The sequence below is a fragment of the Thalassophryne amazonica genome, chromosome 4, assembly GCF_902500255.1.
Source record: "Thalassophryne amazonica chromosome 4, fThaAma1.1, whole genome shotgun sequence".
Classification (NCBI taxonomy): domain Eukaryota; kingdom Metazoa; phylum Chordata; class Actinopteri; order Batrachoidiformes; family Batrachoididae; genus Thalassophryne; species Thalassophryne amazonica.
The window spans coordinates 113,676,506-113,702,216 of record NC_047106.1 but is presented as its reverse complement, the minus strand read 5'-3'; the positions used below and the strand labels follow the sequence as shown (position 1 = coordinate 113,702,216).

The 25,711-nt window shown below is 42.4% G+C and overlaps 1 protein-coding gene across 1 annotated transcript in view; it reads right to left on the bottom strand.

Moving 5' to 3' along the window:
* mtus2b (microtubule associated tumor suppressor candidate 2b) overlaps positions 1-25,711 on the bottom strand; it is a 163,337-nt gene that overhangs the window by 20,598 nt on the left and 117,028 nt on the right. The window contains exons 9-10 of the mRNA XM_034168835.1: positions 15,979-16,039; positions 12,215-12,429 (exon numbers count right to left, since the gene is read on the bottom strand). Coding sequence (XP_034024726.1) covers positions 12,215-12,429; positions 15,979-16,039 — 276 coding nt within the window. The remainder of the gene's footprint in view (positions 1-12,214; positions 12,430-15,978; positions 16,040-25,711) is intronic.

The window sequence follows — 25,711 nt, the reverse complement described above, 5'->3', positions numbered from 1 at the left end:
ATTCAACTTCTTGTACAGCTTGCAATATGCCTTTTCTTTCACTTTTGCCACTTCTCTTTTCACCTTACACCGCATCTCCTTGTACTCCTGTCTACTTTCTTCATCTCTCCGAATATCTCAAAACTTTTTCGCCAACCTCTTTCTCCTTATGCTTTCCTGGACCTCTTCATTCCACCACCAAGTCTCCTTGTCTTCCTTCCACTGTCCAGATGTCATACCCAGTACTGTCGTAGCTGTCTCCCTCACAACATCCGCAGTACTTTTCCAGTTGTGCAAAACTGCTTCCCCTCCAGCCAGTGCTTCTCTCACCTGCTCGCTAAATTTTACACAACAGTCTTCCTCCTTCAGCTTCCACCACCTGATCCTTTGTTGAGCTCTCACTCTCTTCTTCTTTACCTCTAAAGTCATCCTACAAACAACCATCCTATGCTGTCTAACGACACTCTCTCCTGCCACCACCTTAGAGTCTCTGATTTCTTTTAGCTTGCATCTCTTATAAAGAATGTAGTCCACCTGTGTGCACCTTCCTCCACTCTTATATGCTACTCTGTGCTCCTCCCTTTTCTTAAAGTAGGTATTCACCTCAGCCATTTCGATCCTTTTTACAAAATCAATTACCATCTGTCCTTCCCCATTCCTATCCTTGATACCATATCTACCCATTACTTCCTCATCATCTCTGTTCCCTTCACCAACATGCCCACTGAAGTCCGCTCCTATCACCACTCTTTCATGCTTGGGCACACTCTCCACCACCTCATCTAACACACTACAGTAATCTTTCTCCTTCATCTCACAACCTACCTGTGGGGCATATGCACTGATGATATTCATCATCACCTCTTCAATTTCCAAGTTCACACTCATCACCCTGTCAGACACTCGCTTAACCTCCAACACACTTTTAATATACTCTTCCTTTAAAATGACCCCAACACCATTTCTCTTCCTGTCCTCACCATGGTACAACAACTTGTACCCACCGCCGATGCTCCTGCTCTTACTTCCGTGCTCTTACTTCCCTTCCACTTGGTCTCTTGCACACACAATATGTCTACCTTTCGCCTCTCCATCATATCAGCCAGCTCTCTCCCTTTACCAGTCATACTACCAACATTCAAAGTCCCCACTCTCATTTCCACCCTTGTAGTTTTCTTCTTCTCCCGCTGTTTGTGGAAACGTTCTCCTCCTCTTCTTCGTCCAGCAGTAGCCCAATTTCCACCGGCATGTTTTACGCTGGACGCAACCCTCCTCATTTATCCGGGCTTGGGACTGGCAATCAGAATGTACTGGCTGCACACCCCATGTGGCTGAGTTTACATAAGCATACCAAATGACAAATGTAAGCTTCCCAGTTTCTCCATGATCAAAGCCATACACACACACAGGCCACTTGGCTTTATATATATTTAATTGTTTCATGAAATGATCTGGGTAAAACAGAAATGATGTGTGGAGTGTTGACTGCTGGACTTAGCTGTGAAAGAGTGAGAACTGAAGAAAACTATTATTTCACTAATTAACTGATTCTATCTGCTCAAAGTGATGTTAATCAGTGAAATCACCTGGCAGAGCGGGTGGTTGCAAAGAAAACCTGCACCCTCTCAGTCCTTTCTGGAACAAGTTGAATAACCATGCTCTACAGAATGTTTAGCCTATACCTGCATTTGATGCATAAAGGAACTGCATTAAGTTTTTAAATCCTATTCAGTCGCCAAATATTAGAGGTGCATTTAAACTGCGCTCACATGTGTTTATCCTGTGCTTGCGCTACAGCCCTCTGCTTTTGTCACGAGTCAGACATAAGACGATTGCTCTTTCCTTCTCAAACTGCGTTATAATTGCATATAGTCAGGGGCATAGTCAAATAATTGTTCATTTTTAATAAAAGCATTAAAAATGTGGCACATATGTAGAGTTGTATTGTAAACATACTGCAAAATTTTCAGATATTGTGGTACTTGAGATTATGCCTGTGTAAGCCATTTTCCAAAATGGCCACCATATACCCTTGGCGAGTGTGAAACCAAAATTATAAATATTGCTTTTCTGTTAACAAAATGTTCTGTTTTAACTAAATGTTCTCTTTGACTGCTTGTAACCCTTCTGTTAAGGAAATGTTAAGATATGCTCAGTGTGAAAGGCATCTGATAAGACATTCCTTCAGTCTTGCTGCAGCACATCTGATAAAACCATCCCTTGAGCCTGCCTTATCACACAAATGACCTCTTAGTGACACTGCAAAACTCTGATCAATCACAGTGTAAGAAAAGGCACTGTCTTAGACAAGTGTCAGTGGGAAATTGTTCACAACCTCCAAGTAACCCCGATCCTCAGCATGATGGAAAAGACATTTTCTCAGATGAAAGGGACGCTTTGATCATCATTGCAATGTGAACCACAAATACCATAACAAAATCCATCACTTTTACTCTGTTTTAACCACCTGTTTTTAATTAACTCTGTGTTTATGTCTGACAGATGCATTCTTTAGACACTGTAACTGCCCACACGCCCCCTGCCCTGACATGTGGATAAAAGCAGAGCTCAGAAAGCCACACTTCACACTGTTCAAATCAGAACACCCTGGTTGACACAGTGTCCAAAGCTTCATATTAAAGAGCCTGTTATTTGACAAACAGTCAATGTCTTGACTCTCTTTCCACAGACAGCCTAAAATTCAACAAGTTGGTGTCAAAAGTGGGATGCTCTCTGGACCGTTGAACTGGACGAATGGCCAAACAGATAGAGTGATCTGCTTCATACCCGGCTTAGGCTTTAACGGATGCAGGACCAACTGGTTCCATCGTCAGTGCAGCATTTCCACAAACCATGGATGTTGTACTAACAACACAAGTGAGAAAGGCTGGCATTTTTGTTGTGGAAATTAAAATTGTTTGTCAACAGACATTGTAGGTTAAAATAAAATTTATTTTAACTGAGTTCAGGGCCTGATAGAAATTTATTCTCTGAGTTTGTAGGAATTAACACTACAATGTGTTGTTTCTGCATGTAGGAGAATTTTTAATTCTGAGTTATGTAGGAGCAAAGAAAAAATTTTTTGACTCCGAGTTTTGTCGGAAATACTAACTGCTGCTGTGTTATTTCTGAGATTGTAAGAATTTAAAGACGCTTCATTTGAGTTGAAAAAAAAAGAAGAAAAAGAGAAAAAGTTATTTCTGAGTAAAATGAGAAACAAATCAAGAAAACAAAAAGAAACAAGTAGCTTAAGCAGAAATCAATTAGACAGATTAAAAGAATCCATGGACAAGAAAAAGGGGAAAATAATATCAGAAGCGAGGGTAAGGACAGTGTATATGACAGATAGAAGATTGTTATGCCACATATAATGTGTGGTCAACTAAATGTGATTTAAGAAATAAAAGACAGACAGGCTTCAGATGAGAAAGAAGAAAACACACACAAACACCTGGGACAATATCACCTACTGATCTTTGTTTTTTTCTCTCTCACCCCTACCCCACCCAAGCATTGCTGTGCCAAAGGTCAAAGTCCGCAGGGAGGACTAATCTTGTTTATCGCCATTCCCAGCTACAGCTGCCACTATCCCCTCTTCCACCCCCAGTCCTGAAAAGCTGACTGTTTTCTGTCATGCCTGGAGACTGACAAGTGAAGAATTAATCAGCCTCCTGAAAAGTATAATTTGAAAATTCAAGTCAACAACACAAAGACTGAGACAACAGACCATCACCTGGGTTGATCAAGGCAACTATGAAGTCCATGTGAGGCATGTCTGTGATAAAATTAAAGCTAAATGTCCAGCTACTGTGGACATGGCAGCAATCCAACCCTGCAAGCAAAACCTGATGAGACTGTGACAGACTTCTTTGTCCGGCTGGAGAAAGAATGCATTGCACACAGTGGACATGGGAGAGATGACAAAGCTTACGATGGAGACAAAGAAACACCATTTGAAGGTGTTCTAAAGTCCTGCCAGGTCCCTGGTCTGAGACCTGAAGTTTGTCAGGGGGTGAAACAAGAGAGGTGAGGGAAGTCACCAAGAGGAGAGACAATGATCACCAGACGATGATGAATGACCTTGAAATGTCTGCTGATGCACTCGCCATGATGTCCGATGAAAGCGGGTGTCAACGTGGCCAACAGATCTTTGATCAGAGGCCGACAACCAGCCTCGACCCAGAGACACTGAAGATCCAGACGGCTGCTTTGTTTGAGGGGCGTGTAACCACTGGTCCTCTCTGTGCCCACAATGCCATTCAGAGCACAATGCAGACGTGGAGACTTCTCTCGTGAGCAAGGCAGGCATGGGTGGAGGACTGGGTCCAGCCCAACAGAGCCAGGACACCCTAGTGGACTGACCACGACAGACAGCCAGCTCGGCAATGGTGAATCAGACAAAAACACTACATTTAAACCCGTCGTGGAACATGACACAGACACAAGTTTTAAAGACAAAGTAAATGATTATTTGCATAAAAATCAATTAGTTAGCCCAACTAACAAAATTAACTGTATAGTTTGTGCAGGCCCACAACCTAATTTGAAAATGATCCCATCATCACTACAGTATACAGGACAAAGTGAGTCAGTCTCAAATACCCCCGACATCGCTTGCATCTTAAGCCCCTTTCACACCGGGGCTGCTCCCTGTTGCTCCCTGTGGCGTCATGACAACGCAGGAATATCTGCGTCAGGTGCGCGTAGCAGGGGGCAGAGAGGAAGTGAGAATGCAGCCTGCAGGTTCTCTGCACAGAAGTCAGAGTGCACAGTTTGGCTGCAGACAGACTGTGCACTCTGACTTCTCTTCTACTTGTTGTTGTGCTGAGCTGCAGGGCTGCGCTCTGAGTTCTGTTATAGTTTATCTTTCCTCCCTTGACCGCGAGATGCGCGCACGAACCGTCCTTAAACAAATATGGAGATGTCTGGAGTTCTACTTGATGTTGACATGTCCTGGACTTATGTCCTTTTTTAACTGTGATGAGAGAGTCTGGAGAGAAAGGAACTAACTGACTGCAGGCAATTTTTTTTCTTTTCTTTCCTCCTTTGACCGCGAGATGCGCGCGCACGCGCGCAAAAGAACCATCAAGCAAATGTGGAGATGTCTGGAGTTCTACTTGATGTTGACATGTCCTATCTCAGGACTTATGTCCTTTGTTTAACTGTGATGTGAGAGTTTGAGCAGAGAACAAGGAACTAATGCCCGCAGCCAGACTTTTTTTCTTTTAACTGTTCACATGTGCACGCGTGAACGAACGTCCATGAGTGGACTAGAGATGTCTGGACTTTTTACTGGATATTTCTGGCAATCAGTCTGCATTTTTTTTCTTCAGCGTGTAGTTTTTACTGCATTAAGTACACGGTATAAAAACAATCCTGCGTGATTTATACTGCGGGAACAATGGAACACAGTAGGAATCATAAATTGGCTTTGAGTCACGCCGGGTAACGCCTCTTTGCCCCGACTTGCGCTAGAACCACTTCCTTTCTGTGCGAGCACAGGACGCCAAAAAAATTAAACAGGTTTAATTTTCGGCGCCCCGACTTGCTTCCTCCTTTGCGCCCTCGCGCTGTTGTGGCGCCGCTGCATCATCTCGGCATGAGGTTGCTTCCACGCGGCGTCGTCATAATGATGCCGGCGCAACTGGGAGCAACCGGGAGCACCCCCGGTGTGAAAGGGGCTTTAGATTTATGTCTGCAGAGAACCCAAGTGCTCCCTGCAAACATTATGATACGGTTTATCCTCTTACCCTGCGAAATGCCACCCCACCTTATTTCTCTCCTAGGGCAGCGGGAAATTACACGTGCTTTACCCGGATGTCTGAAAGTAAGCCAAGTAAACTCTTGGGACAATCTCCCCATAATCATTGTTCCCACCATGTTAACCTGACAAGAAATGTCATTGCAGGCAAGCTAATTATTGCTAGAGCTTATGTATGGTGGTATTGTGGTGACAGAACTCTTAAAGGATGGTATGTTCCACACTGGTTTGGTATGTGTGCTTTGATTTCTTTAATAACCCCAGCAGCGATTATCATTCAGTTGTTCTCTGAACTTCTCCATGAGGTGTTTGAAAGCCAACAAGGTATCACTTGTTTCTCTACATGGAATACATGACCAAATAATCCAAGCAGATGTTTCCAAGCACAGTGGTCTCCAAGCGGCTACCTTTGTTGTATGATTGAATATTCATCACCCTCCTGTAAGACCCTCTCTACTATAGGTGCACAGTTTCAGTATTCATGTGGCCAGTTTCCACTCCCCATTCTGTTTCCTGTCACTTAATGTTTATGTTTGCTAAGCATGGAAAATATATACGTGCTACGGTGCATCCGGAAAGTATTCACAGCGCTGCACTTTTTCCACATTTTTGAATGTTACAGCCTTATTCCAAAATAGATGAAATTAATTATTTCTGCAAAATTCTACTCACAATACCCCATAATAACAATGTGAAAAAAGTTTTTTTTGTGCAAATTTCTTAAAAAATAAAATACACAAAAATTACACATATATCAATGATTTGATATTAATTTTTGGTCAATATTTAATCAACAAAAGCAATGATGCACAGACTTTTTTTTACAGTCAAAAAATTATTTGATGTTGAGGAGACAAGTTTTTTTCTGGAAAAAAGCAAAATCACACTGATCAGTTGGACAGAAAGAGTGAAGAGTAGAAACTTTCTGAGAGAAATTTATTCTGTGTGCTTTAATTGCATCACACCACCACTGTCACTCAGAAAAATGCTGCTGATCAAGAACACACAAAACTACTGCTACTAGAGTGCAACACTGCAAACAGAAGATGAGTAGTTCCTGAGGTGCAACTACAATCCATCCCAGAGTGCCTGCGACATAAAAGATTTGTGCATGGAATGTTCTGAGTGTGCACTTAGTCAGTCATGAAATACAATGCACTGCAACATGGTCAAACATAACATCGAACATACACAAAATGTGTCATCGCCATAATTTCCTGTACACTCCACAGCTCTTCCCAAAACTATGCTGTCTTCTTCTCTACTGGTGGTTGGCTCTCACTGCGGTATTGTATCACTTCCTGTTCCGGAGCACAGCGGTGTTTTGCTGTATCTGTTAGCTGTTTAATCTGCGCAGTTAGATTGATCTAGTTACCTAGATAACGATTTGTTTCCCAGTGTAATCTTCACGTGCCTTAACTAAAGCACTCCCTCTGCTGAATCACCTCTAAATTATTTACACATTATTCACTTTGCGTGTTTTTAGGAATCCGCTAGCTTAGCGCAGCTACTAGCTCTTAGCCGGTTTAGCATGGCGGCTTCTCCTGTCTCTCCTGCACTTTTCTGCTCTGGGTGTGAAATGTTTAGTTATTCCTCGGCCTCCTTTAGCAGTAATGGTACTTGTAATAAGTGTAGCTTATTCGTAGCTTTGGAGGCCAGGCTGGGCGAACTGGAGACTCGGCTCCGCACCGTGGAAAATTCTACAGCTAGCCAGGCCCCTGTAGTCGGTGCGGACCAAGGTAGCTTAGCCGCCGTTAGTTTCCCTCTGGCAGATCCCGAGCAGCCGGGAAAGCAGGCCGACTGGGTGACTGTGAGGAGGAAGCGTAGTTCTAAACAGAAGCCCCGTGTACACCGCCAACCCGTTCACATCTCTAACCGTTTTTCCCCACTCGGCGACACACCCACCGAGGATCAAACTCTGGTTATTGGCGACTCTGTTTTGAGAAATGTGAAGTTAGCGACACCAGCAACCATAGTCAATTGTCTTCCGGGGGCCAGAGCAGGCGACATTGAAGGAAATTTGAAACTGCTGGCTAAGGCTAAGCGTAAATTTGGTAAGATTGTAATTCACGTCGGCAGTAATGACACCCGGTTACGCAAATCGGAGGTCACTAAAATTAACATTGAATCGGTGTGTAACTTTGCAAAAACAATGTCGGACTCTGTAGTTTTCTCTGGGCCCCTCCCCAATCGGACCGGGAGTGACATGTTTAGCCGCATGTTCTCCTTGAATTGCTGGCTGTCTGAGTGGTGTCCCAAAAAAAAAATGAGGTGGGCTTTATAGATAATTGGCAAAGCTTCTGGGGAAAACCTGGTCTTGTTAGGAGAGACGGCATCCATCACACTTTGGATGGAGCAGCTCTCATTTCTAGAAATCTGGCCAATTTTCTTAAATCCTCCAAACCGTGACTATCCAGGGTTGGGACCAGGAAGCAGAGTTGTAGTCTTACACACCTCTCTGCAGCTTCTCTCCCCCTGCCATCCCCTCATTACCCCATCCCCGTAGAGACGGTGCCTGCTCCCAGACCACCAATAACCAGTAAAAATCTATTTAAGCAAAAAAATTCAAAAAGAAAAAATAATATAGCACCTTCAACTGCACCACAGACTAAAACAGTTAAATGTGGTCTATTAAACATTAGGTCTCTCTCTTCTAAGTCCCTGTTGGTAAATGATATAATAATTGATCAACATATTGATTTATTCTGCCTTACAGAGACCTGGTTACAGCAGGATGAATATGTTAGTTTAAATGAGTCAACACCCCCGAGTCAAACTAACTGCCAGAATGCTCATAGCACAGGCCGAGGCGGAGGATTAGCAGCAATCTTCCATTCCAGCTTATTAATTAATCAAAAACCCAGACAGAGCTTTAATTCATTTGAAAGCTTGACTCTTAGTCTTGTCCATCCAAATTGGAAATCCCAAAAAACAGTTTTATTTGTTATTATCTATCGTCCACCTGGTCGTTACTGTGAGTTTCTCTGTGAATTTTCAGACCTTTTGTCTGACTTAGTGCTTAGCTCAGATAAGATAATTATAGTGGGTGATTTTAACATCCACACAGATGCTGAGAATGACAGCCTCAACACTGCATTTAATCTATTATTAGACTCTATTGGCTTTGCTCAAAATGTAAATGAGTCCACCCACCACTTTAATCATATCTTAGATCTTGTTCTGACTTATGGTATGGAAGTTGAAGACTTAACAGTATTCCCTGAAAACTCCCTTCTGTCTGATCATTTCTTAATAACATTTACATTTACTCTGATGGACTACCCAGCAGTAGGGAATAAGTTTCATTACACTAGAAGTCTTTCAGAAAGCGCTGTAACTAGGTTTAAGGATATGATTCCTTCTTTATGCTCTCTAATGCCATATACCAACACAGTGCAGAGTAGCTACCTAAACTCTGTAAGTGAGATAGAGTATCTCGTCAATAGTTTTACATCCTCATTGAAGACAACTTTGGATGCTGTAGCTCCTCTGAAAAAGAGAGCTTTAAATCAGAAGTGCCTGACTCCGTGGTATAACTCAAACTCGCAGCTTAAAGCAGATAACCCGTAAGTTGGAGAGGAAATGGCGTCTCACTAATTTAGAAGATCTTCATTTAGCCTGGAAAAAGAGTCTGTTGCTCTATAAAAAAGCCCTCCGTAAAGCTAGGACATCTTACTACTCATCACTAATTGAAGAAAATAAGAACAACCCCAGGTTTCTTTTCAGCACTGTAGCCAGGCTGACAAAGAGTCAGAGCTCTATTGAGCTGAGTATTCCATTAACTTTAACTAGTAATGACTTCATGACTTTCTTTGCTAATAAAATTTTAACTATTAGAGAAAAAATTACTCATAACCATACCAAAGACGTATCGTTATCTTTGGCTGCTTTCAGTGATGCCGGTATTTGGTTAGACTCTTTCTCTCAGATTGTTCTGTCTGAGTTATTTTCATTAGTTACTTCATCCAAACCATCAACATGTCTATTAGACCCCATTCCTACCAGGCTGCTCAAGGAAGCCCTACCATTATTTAATGCTTCGATCTTAAATATGATCAATCTATCTTTATTAGTTGGCTATGTACCACAGGCTTTTAAGGTGGCAGTAATTAAACCATTACTTAAAAAGCCATCACTTGACCCAGCTATCTTAGCTAATCATAGGGCAATCTCCAACCTTCCTTTTCTCTCAAAAATTCTTGAAAGGGTAGTTGTAAAACAGCTAACTGATCATCTGCAGAGGAATGGTCTATTTGAAGAGTTTCAGTCAGGTTTTAGAATTCATCATAGTACAGAAACAGCATTACTGAAGGTTACAAATGATCTTCTTATGGCCTCAGTCAGTGGACTCATCTCTGTGCTTGTTCTGTTAGACCTCAGTGCTGCTTTTGATACTGTTGACCATAAAATTTTATTACAGAGATTAGAGCATGCCATAGGTATTAAAGCAGGGGTGGGCAATCATGTGCCATAAAGGGCCGAGACACTGCAGGTTTTCCGTGCAACCAGTCACCTCAGCAGGTGATTTCATTAATGATCAGGTGTCTCAGCAGGTGATTTCATTGACAACCAGGTGTTTATGTTCAGAGGAGAAGCTCATCAGCAACCCACCTGCTGAGGTGAATGGTTGCATGGAAAACCTGCAGTGTCTTGGCCCTCGATGCCCACCCCTGTATTACAGGCACTGCGCTGCGGTGGTTTGAATCATATTTATCTAATAAATTACAATTTGTTCATGTAAATGGGGAATCTTCTTCACAGACTAAGGTTAATTATGGAGTTCCACAAGGTATACATGCTTCCCTTAGGCAGTATTATTAGACGGCATTGCTTAAATTTTCATTGTTACGCAGATGATACCCAGCTTTATCTATCCATGAAGCCAAAGGACACACACCAATTAGCTAAACTGCAGGATTGTCTTACAGACATAAAGACATGGATGACCTCTAATTTCCTGCTTTTAAACTCAGATAAAACTGAAGTTATTGTACTTGGCCCCACAAATCTTAGAAACATGGTGTCTAACCAGATCCTTACTCTGGATGGCATTACCCTGACCTCTAGTAATACTGTGAGAAATCTTGGAGTCATTTTTGATCAGGATATGTCATTCAAAGCGCATATTAAACAAATATGTAGGACTGCTTTTTTGCATTTACGCAATATCTCTAAAATTAGAAAGGTCTTGTCTCAGAGTGATGCTGAAAAACTAATTCATGCATTTATTTCCTCTAGGCTGGACTATTGTAATTCATTATTATCAGGTTGTCCTAAAAGTTCCCTGAAAAGTCTTCAGTTAATTCAAAATGCTGCAGCTAGAGTACTAACGGGGACTAGAAGGAGAGAGCATATCTCACCCATATTGGCCTCTCTTCATTGGCTTCCTGTTAATTCTAGAATAGAATTTAAAATTCTTCTTCTTACTTATAAGGTTTTGAATAATCAGGTCCCATCTTATCTTAGGGACCTCGTAGTACCATATCACCCCAATAGAGCGCTTCGCTCTCAGACTACAGGCTTACTTGCAGTTCCTAGGGTTTGTAAGAGTAGAATGGGAGGCAGAGCCTTCAGCTTTCAGGCTCCTCTCCTGTGGAACCAGCTCCCAATTCGGATCAGGGAGACAGACACCCTCTCTACTTTTAAGATTAGGCTTAAAACTTTCCTTTTTGCTAAAGCTTATAGTTAGGGCTGGATCAGGTGACCCTGAACCATCCCTTAGTTATGCTGCTATAGACTTAGACTGCTGGGGGGTTCCCATGATGCACTGAGTGTTTCTTTCTCTTTTTGCTCTGTATGCACCACTCTGCATTTAATCATTAGTGATTGATCTCTCCTCCCCTCCACAGCATGTCTTTTTCCTGGTTCTCCCCCTCAGCCCCAACCAGTCCCAGCAGAAGACTGCCCCTCCCTGGGCCTGGTTCTGCTGGAGGTTTCTTCCTGTTAAAAGGGAGTTTTTCCTTCCCACTGTAGCCAAGTGCTTGCTCACAGGGGGTCGTTTTGACTGTTGGGGTTTTACGTAATTATTGTATGGCCTTGCCTTACAATATAAAGCACCTTGGGGCAACTGTTTGTTGTGATTTGGCGCTATATAAATAAAATTGATTGATTGATTCTTGTGGCTGTTGGACTGAAATCCAAATGAAACAATAAATATTAAAACACACCGATTCTCTAAGTTTTGATGTTTTTTGGCTTTCAGCTGCCCAGTTGTTCAGGGTTGACAGTGGAGATTGAGTAGAGCTCTGCTTTGGAATTTGTCACCTTTTCACCCATATGACCTTCCTGATGCAACTTCAGGTATACATGGAGAAATATGTGTGCTGCTACGGGACAAGGTGTGCCTGGAGCTGCATTACAGCATGAGTAATGTGTAATGTTGTGTCCTTGTGGATCACAGGAATCAACACTGTTACTATAATCATACTGGCAACATTTCAGTGTTGTTTTCATACTTCACGATAAACCACACACCTGCTCTTGCTGCTGGACCTGTAGCTCCTCCAGCTCGGCTTGTTGTTGGTCCTGTAGGCGCCGGGCCTCCTCCATATGCTGCGCCCTCAGCCGCTCCTCCAGCGCTCCCAGCTCGCTTTTCTGCTGAGCCCGCAATTCGTGCAGCTCAGTCTCAAACCGATGCTCCAGTTCCTCCTTCTCCTGCTGCAGTTGTTCCCAGTGTGCAACACTGAAAGCTGGAACACAATGTGGTGATGTTTGCTTCACAAGTATATAAGTTCAAGAAGATATGTTCAAAAGTTAATCTGACGCTACACTGCCTGTTTGTTGTGTTCTGTATGTTTTCTATTTTAATATATATATATCGCATATATGAATGAGCGAAGCATCACCATGTCGCGGCTTCATCTACCATCGGTTTGTGGCTTTTTATGACAATGTTATTCAGTTTGTGGCTTTTTCTCCACTGGGCAGATTTTTTTGTGCCAGTTCCGGTTTGTGCCTTCGTCTACCTTAGAGCAAGCTTCGTGCTGCTGCATGGCACTTCACTCGTATTACTTAGAGAAGATGCACCGTGATCTAAATTTCAATGTATTGCCTTTTTGGCAATAGCAAGTTCAGTTCTTGAGGTTTGTTTTAAAGTGTGACATAGAACAAAGACTGCAGTGCTGCATTCTCATATATCTTATATTTGACACTTACAGTATCTTGAAAATTGTTGAGCACCTTCCAGCTTTAACACATTTTTCATTTTTGCTAAAAAGGTTCAGACTTAATTGTTCCTGAATGCAAATATTCCATTTTTAACAATATGTGTGTTAAGTCAATACACCAAGATGAACACTTTAAACAGCCTGGAAAGTTTCTGAAATTAAGTGAATTACTTTCAAAATATTCTGAATGAGTAACTGCCACACTGTGAATTGGGGTTCATCAGAGAACCTTTGTTTGCATTTAAGATCCAGAGAATCAAGGCAAGGCATGCAGAGCACACATTTGGATCTCAACAGGTCATGGTCTGAAAAATATGTGTTACCACAAGAAACTGTACAGTGGTCCCTCGTTTATCGCGGGAGTTACGTTCTAAAAATAGCCTGTGATAGGCGAAATCCACGAAGTAGTCAGCGTTATTTTTTACATTATAGATGTTTTAAGGCTGTATAACCCCTCACTACACACTTTATACACTTTTCTCAAACAGGCATTAACATTTTCTCATTTTTCTCTCCTGTGTAAACACTCAAAGTTCAAACCTTAGTAGAAAAATAAGTCCAGTATTATAGAATGAAACCAAAGATCAAAACCTGTTTTCAGGGCCACATATTTGTTTGAGAAATAAAAATAGAACATTTTCCTATAAATAATTATGATGGCTTTTAGAACTAACAAATTTAATTTTAACGATCAACCTACGAGGTTGGACACATAAGAAATTATTAATAGTGATTGACCAGTATTTCACAGTTCCTCTGACTGCGCCTCTTTGTCATGGCGCCGCTCCGCAGCGTGTTTTTCCACTGAGTGACACATCGGTGCAGGTGTCTTTTTCCAAGTGAAGAACACAGTTATGGGTAGTTGCTGGCGCTCTTTTTTTCTTCTGGATGAGAAGATTCTTATAAACAGACACACGCAGAACACAATGCGCGTGCTCTTTCTTCGCTCACTGCCTCTGGTGTTACCATTGCGGGACGGATGCGGGACCCGCAAAGAATCCAAGTAAAAAGATACAAACTTCTCTCAGTGGCCACGGAGCTCTGCGGCTGCGGTTACCGAGACCATGCAGCGCTGCAGATTTTTCCGCAAGAATTCTATCCTTGCGGGGTGCTGAAGCGCTCTGCATTAAAACAGCGAGCGTAGTCTCTGGACCTGTTGCCAGATTTTGGCCGCAACTCCGCACAGCAGACAGTGGGGGGGGGGGGGGGGGGGGGGGGGTGAGTGGTCCGCTGCAGCGCTTACTGAGCCTGCAGACTCGGTAAGTGCATCGGAGGCAGTGAGAGCAATTGCGGTGATGCCGACCAGGCCTGCCTGATGAGGACACAGAACACAATGCGCTGGGAAAAAAAAAAAAAAAAAGAAGAAGCAGCATGCAAAATTGCACTAAAAAAATCCGCAAAACTGCGAGGCCACGAAAGGTGAACCGCGATATAGCGAGGGACCACTGTACAAGCAATTACACAAAACTTTAAGATACTTAGGAAAATATAGACTATGTCATAGAGGAAAGAACCCCAAATTTACCGAGGAAAATATAGACTATGTCATAGAGGAAAGAACCCCAAATTTACGTCGGTACTTTGTTACAAAAAGGCACAAAATGTAGTTCAAATTTAATACTGTGTTTGTGATAAAATCCTTCTTATGAAATTATGTTTACACTCCAGTTACCTCAGACAGCAATAAGTCCACAATTATTACTTGTTTACCGTAATAATGGCACACATCAGAATTAAAGACAGCACATACACATTTGACATTGTTTATTTGCACTAAATTTGAAGAAGTCCGTTATCCGAATTGAGGCAAGTGGGTGAAGGACTCGCAGCAACCCTGAGTTGCGCCATCGTCAGCTTGGGGGGAAACGGGGACCAGCTGCAGCTAAAACCACGCCGCCCCCGCAGAAGGGATGACGTGAGCAGAAGCAGGAGTGTGTGTGTGTGTGGGGGGGGGGGGAGGAGTGGAGCATGCTTCAGTCCTGTGAAACAGTTTATTGTCTTTGTGAGTTAAGAAAACAGCAGAATGTTCACCAAGGCCAAAGACATTCCTCTGGAGGAAAACAGCAGGGCAATTTGTCCTTCAGGCTGATAAGCCTGCCGTGTTGTGGTTTGAGCAGTGAAAAACACTTTTTACAGCTTCACTTGAACAACCAAATCCCAATTGTGAATTAAGAATATTCCCAATTATGAATTAAGAATATTCCCCAGCCTCGGAAATCTTCATCTTCATCTGCAAGGCGCGCATCTGCTCCAAGAAGTCATCCAATTTGCGTCTGAGTTCAAGAGTCATCGCAGTCTGAGAATGCACAGCCTTGCCCACCTCATTAATCATGACGGACAAGCGAGGGGCCGTGGTTTTTGATGCCGCCGTCTTGCCAATTTTCCGGTAGATCAGGGCAGCACATAAGACAGAAAGTACCAGCCCTGTTACCATAAGACCAAATATGAATAAATCCTCGATGTCCTCAACAGACATAGGCGCAAAGCATGCAACACGCCACGACCCCCAGGAGTCGGGATCATAGCCCGCAGGATACGTTCCATCTGGGCAGGTAGGATCCCCCGGTCCTGACCTTCTTGTGGAAAAGATGGAGTCAATAGCGTTCAGAGACCAGCTGATCAATTCCATGGTTAATCCAATAATAGTCCAATAGATCCAGTATCCAATATAATTTGAGGAATTCACAGTCTGGTGAAGTAGGGACTTGAAGGTTAAAGCAGAGAGCAGAGATAAGGGAGAGTGGCGGAGATGCGACCGCCCTCGTCGGAGTCCCAAGCTGAAACTTGTTGATGTATGTATTACCTGACTGAAAACCGGCTGTAAAACATGATATAGTTGTGATATCCGTATGTGTAAAGTTGTTAAAAAGTATGCTTTCCATTATTTTGGGTGTGATACTTTTATTTAATTAATATCCTATGGTAGACAGCTGTTGTCACTGAGTTTAAATGACATAATTCTAGAATTTCTAATGTAGGCAAGTCTCAATTAATGTTTTTAACAACTTTGTCTTGTAAAAAAAAAAATGCAAAAAAAAATCAGTTGTGAGTCACTGCCATTTCCCCACTTACCCACTTCATCCCTGATTCTGGCGAGCTCCAGGGACAGTTCCCTCTCCTTATGATGGCGTTTTCACTCTGCAATTGACACATATACAAATTATACAGTCAGTCATTTTCTATACCCACTTAAAACCGGTCAAGGGTCATACAAATTAAGAAAAACAAAACAGAAACAAAACCTGTAAACTGTGTAGAGAACAACATGACACTAATCCTAATGAAAGGCATCAGAGGGCTGATACAAAGCCTGCGTGCTCTGAACAAACATAACATCATCATAACACTTATACCAATCAATCACAAATATTTTACTGATCAATATAGAATTTAAATCATCTCTCTAACCCCACTGGTCATGAAGATATAGCAGAAAGTGTTTTTGTTGGTTTTTGTTCAATCTTTTCCAAAAGCGAATGATCTTGAGATATCTCAAATCAAGTCAAGTCTGGGAGCATCCGCTAGTGCTACACATTGTTGCATTCACAACACCAGGAACCACCTTGGTTCATGGATGGCAACCACAAAGACAGACAATTGGTCCATCCCCACATCCTATGCACCACAGACAGTGAAAACGTGAGCATCCCTTTGGCATTCTCCAGCTACTGGGGTCCTCAACACTCAGGCACCTGCATCCTGGATCACGCACAGAAAAACACACCACATGGACAAAATGTCGAAGTTGACTTGAGTTCCATGAAAAATGCAAGTATACTTCTTATCTTACTCTCTCTAAGGGCCCTGTCCCACTGGTAGAGGATTCATTGCGCATGAATTGAGTATACAAAGTACCCGGTGTTCGTTGTCGTCTGCAACAAAATGGCCAAAAATGAAAATGTCCCAGTATGAATTATGGATATATTAATAATATATAGCAAATATATGATGAACAATCACGGTTGTATAACGCATGTAGTGAGGAAACAGATCAGACGCATTACAATTATCACGGCAGTATTACGGGTGTATTATGATGCATCGCGCACGTGTTGCGCATGCACGGCATCTGCACTGCGGTCATAAATGAAGCATACTCACTCCTTTCGGCATCACTATTCACACCAACAATACAGCCTCTGGAGCATTTGCTGGACTTGGACAAGTTGATTGGAGTAAAGAAGCAGTGAACAGGGTGAGTGGCGACGTCAGCGGATCGCATCAGAGCGCAGCTCGTCTGAATGATTATAACAAGAAGTTAAATCTGTTATAAACATAGGAATAAATACTGTAACAGCTGCAAACAAGAAGGAAAAAAACACGCAACTGTTTTTATCAAGCCTTGACAATGTAAACAAGTCAAATAATTACCTTTTAGATCGCTCAAAATGCTTTCTGCAGCTTGTTAGCTCCAGCTGCAGCTTCCTCTGTGATTCAGGAGGTGATTAGAGCCGTTTTCAACAGGCAATTTGCAGAATAAAATGATTAATCTGCCACAAAATAATTATTTTATATACGCAGCATCCAGTGCAGAGCGCGTGGCAGCCGGTAGAACAAAGAACGGCGCCCAGCTGTGAACACAGCGCATCTTGATTTGCATCCGCCGCAAATCAGGTGCAAAGCAGACGTAATAAAAACGCTTTATTCGTGGCCAGTCTGTATGCAGTCACTCACAACTTATTTTAGTTCGTGATGTGGACATGATGGGCACGCAAAATATCCGTTTTACACACTGTCCCAGTCCACTGCCAAGCCGCAAATCCCTGTCAGTTACGGATATCAGGAGATGACGGCGAATATACAGCGCACAGATTGAGTATGTATTGAGTATGTAAGGCGAATGTCATCCGCAGCCAAAATTCTGTGCAGCTCAAAAATCCTGGAAACGGAAAAACGTGCCTCTGCGGATAATTGCGGACGTGTGCGGGTGTCGGCCGACTCATACAAGCATATTTCATGGATACTGCGGATGTTAAGCGAATATGAGTCAATTCTGTGCACAATCCATACGCAAATCCTCCTAAACACCAGCGGGACAGGGCCCTTAGTAACTGCTCATTTGACACAAAGTCAATATCTGTATCAGTATCTGAGATATGTGCCGAAGTGATATTTCCCCACAGTATTTGTCGAAAATCCTCAGGGTAGCTAGTGAAGAGCAAAACGGATACTTCTGTCACCTGGTCTTTGAGACATCATGGAGCAAGACTGTTAAAGAATGAGGTGAAAAGAACTCTATCTCACATGACTGAAGAAAGACATAAAAATAAATATTTGGAAGCAGTTTAATTTCTTCTATAAAAATTTGATCAACTACTGAACATGCCATCACTCTCATCATCTTCCAGATGGCAACTGCTAATTGTCAATGACATTGTCCCTCCGATATGCACTGCTTCGCATCGGGTGGAATATTAGGATCAAAGACAAAAAATACAAGGCGCCTGTACTTGTTTTGATGAAGATGTTGTTTGTGGAGTTACTGTTAATTACTTGAAAGGTCAGACCATAACCATAATGACAGGCTGATTTATTATGTGTCAAGAAACAAGCAGCATATTTTTTTTCTGACATAAAAAAAACAAACAAACACAAACAAACGTGGTCAAATACATTTGCTGACAAAAAAAGTGATGTGAGCTTGTGTTTATTCATATAATCTAAATAATGCCTAGGTTTAATCTGATTTTGGTTGGCACAGTGGCTTAGTGGTTAGCACTGTTGCCTCACAGCAAAAAGGTTGTGGGATTGTTTCCCACCTGGGCCTTTCTATGTGGAGTTTGCTTGTTCTCCCCATGTTTGCATGGGTCCCCTTCAGGTGCTCTGGCCTCCTCCCATTTACTAGTGTTAATTTCATCAGACGAGACAAAATAAAATGATATTAACTTGCATTATTGTCGACGAAAAACAATGAGACTACAATGTTTTGCCTGAAATAAAAACATAAAATCTCGTCATTTTTTTTCTACAAGCTCTTCGGCCTTGAAAATGACTAAAACTGATGGTATGTGAATAACTAAATATGACAAAAAAAACAAATAAGGACATTTGACAAAAAGACTAACACTAAGACTAAATTACAAAAAAGGTGACAAAATTAACACTACCACTTTCAAAGACATGCAGGTTAGGTGAATTGGAAACTTTAAATTGCCCATAGGTACGTGTGCAAATACAATTGTCTATTTGCGGGCCTAGGATAGACTGGTGTCCTGTCCGGGATGTATCCTGCCTCTCACCCTATGGCTGATGGACTAGGCTCCAGCCCCACCTGGACCCTTAATTGGAGTGAGTGGGTATGGAAAATGAATGAATGAATAAACAGATTTATAAGTTGCATGGTTACGTGTACTTAAAATAATCTGTGACCTTTAAATCTAAATATTTTGACACTACAAACTCATACACATGATCACTCACTCACTCATTTTCAACCATTTAATCAAATTAAGGGTCATGGAGGGTTGCAGCCTATCCCAGCAGTCACCCTGGACACCCGGACAGGACGCCAGTCTGTTGAAGGGAGGCATGATTCATAGCATAAAAATAGGAAAAAGAATCTGACCTTTTGACCTCTTAAAATAGGTCAGGTTTAGCCATCTTTGAACTTGTCCAAGGTCTGTGTCCCAAGAATGCACCCTGCGAATTTGAAGACTCTGGCAGCAATTGGACTGGACTTATGCTGAGCACAGACAGACAGACGGATGGACACAAAGTCTTCATGATACCCGATGGCCATATTTTGATGGCACTGGGTGAAAACACAGTGACAGACACAGTGAAAGTGGGATGAGAATACAGTCAGTGCATGGCTGGCCAGCGATGATGTCATCCACTCAGAGGATGTACTTGGAAGATATGTAGTCATCCGAGGGAGACCTGACAGGGGATGAATAATGGTTCCTGGGTTAATTCCTATTGGTCAGGGCCTACCCATCATTCCCTCCTTTAGTTTCTGGAGAGGAATGTGATGTGCATTTTAATTTTACCAGTTGACATCCAGCTCTCACTGAGACAACATAAACAAATACATATAAGCCCTAAAATGGATAAGTAATGATTTTGTTTGTTTATTTTGAAGTATGACTGTATATTACCAAGGAAAAAAATGTACCATAAATTTTGAATTATTTAAATATGACAATTTCATCCTTTTCTGATTTGAGCAACTGATGTTGGCTGAATTTAAATTGATAGACACCGGAAAGGGTCATTTATGAGCTAGTTGTCAAGCAATGGTAAACTTAAATTGGAATAATTCTGTCTACATTTGGGTTATTCTAGTTTTAATACATTTTAAGATGCTTCACTTTAAGAACAAACTGGTATATTTTGTTTTTAAAGCATTTTAAACTTCACATCACAGCAGTTAGAAAGTGATTTATGCCATTCAAAACACTAAGATGAAAAACAGACTTTAAACTGTATAGATTCGAGATAAACAATTTTTAACCGTATGTGAATTACCAATTGAATGTCTGGATTTTTGACATGTGCCTCCATATAATACTCTGAAATGTCCTGACAATGATTGATCACTGAACTGTAAAACAGCCTTCAAATTAACTGAATTTGTACGAATCAGTAGCTGAGATCTAACAATAGTTGTGTTCAGAACAGTGTGGCTGCAACATCAATTTAACTGATTAAAAATAGTAAATATATGCAGCACTCCAGTCCAGACTGTGGTAACATAAATTTTAAAAACCTTCCGATGTTGAATCAAGTTAGTGTTCTGGTGCTGTGCTGTGCCACATTCACCAACTCACAGATATGGCTTTATCTTGTTTGGCAACCACTCAGTCAGACCAGCAGTCTCTTCCCACCTTCCAAAAGTACAAATTTGTCTGCCACAGCCAGCAGACAAACTGGCATCCTTCTGGTCTTTTCTAGCTGCTTGCATCCTTAGTACTGAGAGGTACCTGTGTGCTGAATCACAGCCAGAAATGCAAACTACATGCTCATACTGTCGTGTCGCTTATTCCCTCAGAATGTAAGTAATATGACTCTTCTGGGTCTTCATAATTACTGACACAAAGCCATTCCAGCAATACTCAAAGACTCTCCAGAAAGGCTTTGCACCAAAGACACCACTGGTTAGTATCCACTGGTAGTACACCAAAACCCATTAACTGTCATATGCACAAAAATATTCAGATATATCAAAAAGTGTACACAGGTATGGATCCACGCACATTCCATTTGTACATCCCACTGAATGTGGAACTGAGCCCACACAAAACGCACCATACTCCTCCCTTTCCACACCCCCTATTTAAATATGCAAATCCATGTAAATAGGCCTTGACAGCTGGGAATGCATGGATAGTTTATTTGGTTCCCTGTCAAATGGCATGAACATGAAACGGTAAAAGAGTTAGTGGGAGCGTGTGCGTGTGGCCGCACACACACGCTCAAAACAGTGCAAACAGACTTAAGCAAAAAATTTGCTCTCGCTGCAAATTGCGCTGTAATGTTGGAATGTGATGTATCTGCATAATCGCTGGCGATTTTAATCAGGGCAACTTAAAAACAGTACTGCCACACTATCACAAGCATGTGAACTTTGCAACAAGGGGGGAGAACACACTCGACCAGGTCTACACAAACATCAGTCAGGCTTTCAGAGCAGTTCCACACCCCCACCTGGGATCATCAGACCATCTCTCTGTTATGCTAATTCCAGCCTACAGACCTCTGTTGACAAGGAGCAAACCAGTTGCGAAGCAGATCAGGGCCTGGCCAGAAGGAGCCACAGCAGCTCTACACGACTGTTTTGAAAGCACAGACTGGTCTGTTTTCAGGGAGGCGGCCACCACCAACCAGCACGTCAACCTCACCGAATACACAGACTCAGTAACTGGATAGATAACAAAATGCATGGAAGATGTAACTGTCACCAAGAACATTACAGTAAGAGCAAACGAAAAACCCAGGTTCACCAGGGAGGTACGTGAGCTCCTGAGAGCACGCAACACTGCTTTCAAGTCTGGGGACAAGGAGGCCCTCAAGTCAGCCAGGGCCGACCTGCACCGGTGCGTGACAGCAGCCAAGCATGCCTATGGACAGAAAATCAACTCCCACTTCACAGACACAAAAGACCCAAGATGCCTGTGGCAAGGCATCCAGTCAGTCACAGACTACAAGCCAGCCCCCCCACCGTGTGCGGACAACACAGACTTCCTCAACTCACTTAACACCTTCTTCAGCCCGTTTGAAGAAAATAACAACACCTACAAAAGCCCCCGTCAGCCCAGACAACATAACACTTCAAGTGGACCCAGCGTACGTGAGGATGACCCTACTCAAGGTGAACCCCAGAAAAGCTGCAGGTCCAGACAACATACTCGGGCGTTTGCTCAGAGACTGTGCAGACTCACTCACCGACGTCCTCACAGACATTTACAACATCCCTCTGAACCAAGCCACCGTACCAGCAAGCTTCAAAGCTACCACCATTGTACCACTACCAAAGAAGTCACCAGCATCATCACTAAATGATTACAGACCCATAGCACTCACCCCCATCATGATGAAGTGCTTTGAAAGACTGGTAAAGGCTCACATAACATCCACCCTCCCCACTACTCTGGATCCATATCAATTTGCCTACCGCCCCAAGCGCTCCACTGATGATGCCATAGCAACAGCACTCCACCTCTGCCTGGCTTATCTGGAGAACAAAAACAGTCACGAACGGATGCTGTTTATCGACTTCAGTTCCACGTTCAACACTGTCATTCCCCAACATCTGGTAGACAAGCTGAGTGCAAAAGGCATCAACACTTCACTGTGCAACTGGCTGCTGGACTTCCTTCCTCTCCTCTGGGGACAGACAAACCCTGGCTCCTCGCCGTATTGTGCTCTGGGCCGGCCGCAGTTCTGTGCACAACTCTACTGAAAGTGGCCTTGATAAACAAAATCAGCTTATAGGACTACATCTCTCGGCTGGCTTGGGAACGCCTTGGGGTTCCCCCGGAGGAGCTGGGGGAGGTGTGTGTGGATCGGGAGGTCTGGGCGGCTTTGCTTGAGCTGCTGCCCCCGCGACCCAACTCCGGATAAAGCGGAAGAAAATGGATGGATGGATGGATGGCTTAAGCTAGGTTTTAGGTCCAAGGAATTGGTTAGACACATTGTTTTGGCCAAAAGTACCAACTACAATTAACAAGAGTCATCAGGAGATGTCATACCCCCCCAGAAATCAGTAATATAAAGTATCAGAGAATCACCCAAGTGCACCCTTATGCTGAATATGAATGAAATTGGTCAACTGGTTCTTGAGATATTGCGCCAACAAGTGAAAACGGACGGACAGACAGACATGTGGATTGCTATATCTCCCTGTATTTCATACCCGGGGTTAAAAATATACATAAATATATATGTATGGTTTCCACGGTGACTGCTGTGTGGTATGATCTCTAATGGGGACAACATTTGAGAACTGGATCAAACAGATACACCGTGAGTTCTTGACAGCCCTCTGTGAAAAGTTTCAGCAGCTATCTGACTGAGCAGGTGGACTGAACCATTTTTTACGTAAATATGGAGGGAGGGGGGGCACTGAGAAATGTTTTCAAAGCAAATAAACTTAGTGTTACCAATACAATGTAAATAAAATATATGTATGATTGTAAGTTTATTACTAAGTGTCATATTATTTTGTCAATATTATAATAGTATTAGGGGCCTTTATGGGCCCCTGTCCAATCCTTCTCCTTATTCTCCCCTTTTGCGTGCCCCTGGCTCAGACGCAAATAAATTTATTCTAAGATCATTTAATGCTGATATAGGAGATCATAGTACAACACCTGGACGCCATCTTGAAAAACGGCTCCATTTTGAATTTTTGAGTGGCCAATGCCCTTTTACAAAACAAATCAAATAAAATCAAATCAATTTTATTTATATAGCGCCAAATCACAACAAACAGTTGCCCCAAGGCGCTTTATATTGTAAGGCAAAGCCATACAATAATTACGGAAAAACCCCAACAGTCAAAACGACCCCCTGTGAGCAAGCACTTGGCGACAGTGGGAAGGAAAAACTCCCTTTTAACAGGAAGAAACCTCCAGCAGAACCAGTCTCAGGGAGGGGCAGTCTTCTGTTGGGACTGGTTGGGGCTGAGGGGAGAGAACCAGGAAAAAGACATGCTGTGGAGGGGAGGAGAGATCAATCACTAATGATTAAATGCAGAGTGGTGCATACAGAGCAAAAAGAGAAAGAAACACTCAGTGCATCATGGGAACCCCCCAGCAGTCTAAGTCTATAGCAGCATAACTAAGGGATGGTTCAGGGTCACCTGATCCAGCCCTAACTATAAGCTTTAGCAGGAAAGTTTTAAGTCTAATCTTAAAAGTAGAGAGGGTGTCTGTCTCCCTGATCCGAATTGGGAGCTGGTTCCAGAGGAGAGGAGCCTGAAAGCTGAAGGCTCTGCCTCCAATTCTACTCTTACAAACCCTAGGAACTACAAGTAAGCCTGCAGTCTGAGAGCGAAGCACTCTATTGGGGTGATATGGTACTATGAGGTCCCTAAGATAAGATGGGACCTGATTATTCAAAACCTTATAAGTAAGAAGAAGAATTTTAAATTCTATTCTAGAATTAACAGGAAGCCAATGAAGAGAGGCCAATATGGGTGAAATATGCTCTCTCCTTCTAGTCCCCCGTCAGTACTCTAGCTGCAGCATTTTGAATTAACTGAAGGCTTTTCAGGGAACCTTTAGGACAACCTGATAATAATGAATTACAATAGTCCAGCCTAGAGGAAATAAATGCATGAATTAGTTTTTCAGCATCACTCTGAGACAAGACCTTTCTAATTTTAGAGATATTGCGCAAATGCAAAAAAGCAGTCCTACATATTTATTTAATATGCGCATTGAATGACATATCCTGATCAAAAATGACTCCAAGATTTCTCACAGTATTACTAGAGGTCAGGGTAATCCCATCCAGAGTAAGGATCTGGTTAGAGACCATGTTTCTAAGATTTGTGGGGCCAAGTACAATAACTTCAGTTTTATCTGAGTTTAAAAGCAGGAAATTAGAGGTCATCCATGTCTTTATGTCTGTAAGACAATCCTGCAGTTTAGCTAATTGGTGTGTGTCCTCTGGCTTCATGGATAGATAAAGCTGGGTATCATCTGCGTAACAATGAAAATTTAAGCAATGCTTTCTAATAATACTGCCTAAGGGAAGCATGTATAAAGTGAATAAAATTGGTCCTAGCACAGAACCTTGTGGAACTCCATAATTAACCTTAGTCTGTGAAGACGATTCCCCATTTACATGAACAAATTGTAATCTATTAGATAAATATGATTCAAACCACCGCAGCGCAGTGCCTTTAATACCTATGGCATGCTCTAATCTCTGGAATAAAATTTTATGGTCAACAGTATCAAAAGCAGCACTGAGGTCTAACAGAACAAGCACAGAGATGAGTCCACTGTCTGAGGCCATAAGAAGATCATTTGTAACCTTCACTAATGTTGTTTCTGTACTATGATGAATTCTAAACCCTGACTGAAACTCTTCAAATAGGCCATTCCTCTGCAGATGATCAGTTAGCTGTTTTACAACTACCCTTTCAAGAATTTTTGAGAGAAAAGGAAGGTTGGAGATTGGCCTATAATTAGCTAAGATAGCTGGGTCAAGTGATGGCTTTTTAAGTAATGGTTTAATTACTGCCACCTTAAAAGCCTGTGGTACATAGCCAACTAATAAAGATAGATTGATCATATTTAAGATCGAAGCATTAATTAATGGGCATTAAAACAGTGGGCATTGGAGAGTATTTGTG